Source organism: Arachis ipaensis, chromosome B9, assembly GCF_059453495.1.
Source record: "Arachis ipaensis isolate K30076 ecotype BB chromosome B9, ASM5945349v1, whole genome shotgun sequence".
Lineage (NCBI taxonomy): Eukaryota > Viridiplantae > Streptophyta > Magnoliopsida > Fabales > Fabaceae > Arachis > Arachis ipaensis.
In genome coordinates, this window is record NC_142444.1 from 110,483,991 (window position 1) to 110,487,933 (window position 3,943).

At 39.3% G+C, this 3,943-nt stretch overlaps 1 protein-coding gene across 1 annotated transcript; it reads left to right on the forward strand.

The window, feature by feature from the left end:
- Window positions 1-548: 548 nt before the first annotated feature.
- On the forward strand, window positions 549-1,159 carry LOC107615697 (uncharacterized). Its single transcript, XM_016317739.1, has 2 exons — window positions 549-552; window positions 678-1,159. Exons 1-2 carry the CDS (start codon window positions 549-551, stop codon window positions 1,157-1,159), a joined length of 486 nt encoding a protein of 161 aa, XP_016173225.1.
- Window positions 1,160-3,943: the final 2,784 nt, after the last annotated feature.

Consider the following 3,943-nt stretch of genomic DNA (forward strand, 5'->3'; position numbering starts at 1 on the left):
CTCAAAAAATCAATCAAGACCACCCTTCATTTTCTGTGAATGAAAAGTTCCCTGATAAACACCTATTGATGATTCAATAAGCACCTTGGTTTGTAGACATTGCAAACTACAAGGTAAGAAGAAGGATTCCACAAGAATACACAAAGCAACAAGTAAAATAAATTCTAAATGATGCCAAATAATTCTTATGGCATGAGCCCTTCTTATTCAAAAGGTGTTTGGATTGAATGATTAGAAGATGTATAGCTGATGAAAAAATCAAGAATATTCTATGGCATTGCCATGGATCAAGCTATGGTACTGAGAGAACAGCTGCAAAAGTTCTTTAAAGTGGGTTCTACTGACCATCAATTTTCAAGAATGCTCGAGAATTTGTGAACAAGTGCAATGAATGTCAAAGAGTCGGCAACTTAACAAAAAAAATGAGATGTCCCAAAAATATATCCTGGAGGTGAAATTGTTTGATGTGTGGGGATAGATTTCATGGGTCCATTTCTCCCATCATATTCATACAAATACATACTTGTGGCAGTGGATTATATGTCAAAATGGGTAGAAACAATTGCCACTACCACTAATGATGCTAATGTAGTTCTCTAATTCTTGAGAAAGAACATTTTCACCGGGTTTGGAGTGCCCAAGAGCTTAATAAGTGATGTGGGTATGGTAACAAATAGAGAACTTAAGAGAACTTAAGAGAATCTTGGAGAAGACAGTTGGAACTACTAGGAAGGACTGGGCACGGAAGCAAGATGTTGCATTGTGGGCTTATAGAACAGCATTCAAGACCTCCATTGGAAGATCACCCAACCAACTGGTGTATGAAAAGGCATGCTATCTTCTTGTGGAACTCGAAAAAAAGGCATTTTGGGCTACTAAATTCCTTAATCTTGATGCTCAAGAAGTAGGGGAGAAGAGGTTATTGCAAATCAATGAGATGGAGGAATTCAGATTGGAAGCTTATGAGAATGCTTGGATCTATAAGGAAAGGACCGAGAAATGGCATGACAAAAGAATTGCAAACAGAGTATTTGAGCCAGGGCAAAAGGTTCTCTTGTTCAACTCCAAGCTAAAGATATTCCCTGAAAAGTTGAGATCAAAATGGGTTGGTTCCTACTTGGTGACTAGGGTCTCCCCACATGGCTATGTTGAGCTCTAAGATGATAGTTTGAAGGAAACATTCATAGTGACTGGTGATAGGGTGAAGTATTATTTGGGTGGAAATTGGGACAAGCAGGAAAGCATTCATGAGCTAACTTGAGCAGTAAACACAGTGGCAACATCAAGCTAATGACAATAAAAGAGCGTTCGATGGGAGGCACCTGATGACTGCGCATCATGTTATGTTTTTCTATGCTTTTTCATAACAAAATTTAATTCATTATGCTTAATTATTGAGTATTTTATGCTCAAGTTGTATATTGTTTTGATTTCTTTGATTTCATAAATTTTGTAGAAAATGGTGGAAAAAGAAGCAAAAAGTACAAAATAAGCACAAAAGAAGAAACGATGAAGTTTTGGGCGTGTCACTTGGTGCTTGGGCGTGGCACATCAAGCTTATGAAACAAAAAGGGTGCTGAACACTACACAATAGACGTGGTACGCCAAGCATGGGCATGGCACGCCAGTTATATTTTTCAGAGAATTGAGTAAGTTGCATCACTATGGGCGTGCCACTCTGGGCGTGGCATGCCAAGCTTGTGAAGCCAACTCTCATCAATGGGCGTGCACTTGGTGCTCTGGGCATGGCATGCCAAGCTTGTGAAGTCAAGATCTCAAAGAGAGCACGCCACTTGGTGTTTTGGGTGTGGCACGCCAGGCCAACATTCCAACAAAGAAGATTGAAGAATTTTACATGGGCGTGGCATGCTGGGGCATATGCCAGCCCAACCTCCTCCCATTCAAATGAAGATATCTTGAGCTACACAACTTCAAATGAGATGATTCTAGTGCCATTAGAAAGTAGACATCTAGAGCTTTCCAACCATATATAACACTTTATAATGGACACTGGAATTGAGGAAGATATTAACCCCGAAAACACAAGGAGCAAAACACGTCCCTATAGAGATACCAGCCTAACCTTTTCATCTTCAAAGGACCATAACTTGAGTTGTAGAGGTCTAAATGATGCACGTTTTGTGGAGTAGGAGAGCTGACAACTAGAGCTTTCCAACGAATATAGTACTCTATAGTGGACTAATGACAAGTCATCTTAGGCTAGTTTCACAAGCCTTTTTCATTAGTTTTTACTTAGTTTTCATGCATTTCTTAGGCAATAAGTAAGTGCTTGGATGAGAAATTCATGCTTGTCTTGATTTAATCAAACATTATTAATTTTATGCATTTTTATGAGATTTTCTGCAAGATTTAGTTGATGATTTAAAAGATACAAAATCGTGTGATTATGCCAAGGCTTTGATGAGTTTGTTTGTTTGATGATAGGTAAAAAGAAGCAGAGGAAGAGCAAGGAAAAAAAGAAGGAGAGGCCAACGTTGGAGCCAACGTTGGCCCATCAATGTTAGAGCCAACGTTGGCCCATCAACGTTGAAGGCAACGTCCTAGAAGAAGAAAATATGGGTGCCAACGTTGGAGGGAATGTTGGTGAACCAACGCTACCTCCAACGTCCTCGAAAATGTTCATTTCTGGAGCTGAAAGAATTTTGGGCGACGCGTACGCGTCAATGACGCGTACCCGCGAAAGTGAAAAATTTATTAATCCACGTGCAAGCGTGAGTCACGCGCACGCGTGAAATGGCAAAATTTTACCATTCACGCGTACGCGTGACTAAGCCAACGTTGGAGGGAACGTTGTTGATCAAACGCTGCCTCCAACGTCTGCGATGAGAAGCCCAGAATTTGGAATTGAGAAACTTGAATCGACGCACACGCATCCATTACGTGTACGCGGGGAATGGAAAATTGGCGTTGCATGCGTAAGCGTGGTGTACGCGCACGCGTGGATGCGCAAACATTGGTATGCCAACGTTGAGTCAAATATTGAGTCAAATGTTCATTTCTGCAACTTTCCTTTCTGCAACTTTACATCTCAGTTTGCTATTGAGTTCAATTTAATTTCACACAATTAAATTTTCTGCACTTCTGTTCTTTGCAATTCTACATTTCTGTTTTACTTTCCTGTTTAGAGCAATGACCCATTGAATCCCAACTCATTAGGGGGAGGAGCTCTATTGTGATTCATATGAATTGAATTAAATTCTTCTTCCTCTCAATTCATCTGGATAGCTAAGAAATAACTTCTGTTTTGATTGAGATCCATTCACTCTGGAAGGGAATTTGAATATGTGAATTCCCATGTGAGCCTCAGAAGGGGAATCATGAAAATTAAAATTAAAGCTCTGTTTCTCACAAATCTCTTGATCAACACCATTCGAGAGGAATTGAGATCTTGAGAGTCTGTGTGGCTTATGGATGAGAGAAAATGCTTAACCTCTTCTCATGATAATTGGATCAAGGAATTGGCGAGATTGATTGTGATTAGAGAGATTGGATTGCCAAGAAATTGGGATCCAATGAATTTCAATCCGCCATAGATCTATTCATATGATTGAGAAAGAAGTTGAGATCTATTTGATTCATTGTGGATTATGATATCTCTAATCCCTGATGAATCTTTCTCTCTTTTGTTTCTGTTCCATTTAATTTCCCAACACCCAGCCCCTTTATATTTGACGCCATTTAAGTTTCTTGCTCTTTAAGTTTCTGTTAATTTACTTTATACTATTTATATTCTCTGTAATTTACATTCTGTTGATCAAATTCCACTCAATTCACCATTGTTAGCTTGACTAGACTAATCACCTCACTAAATTTTCTTGATCCATCAATCCTCGTGGGATCGATCTCACTCACGTGAGTTTTACTACTTGATGCGACCCGGTTATTCTTGCCGGTTAGTTTATGTGGAAATCTAATTTTCACT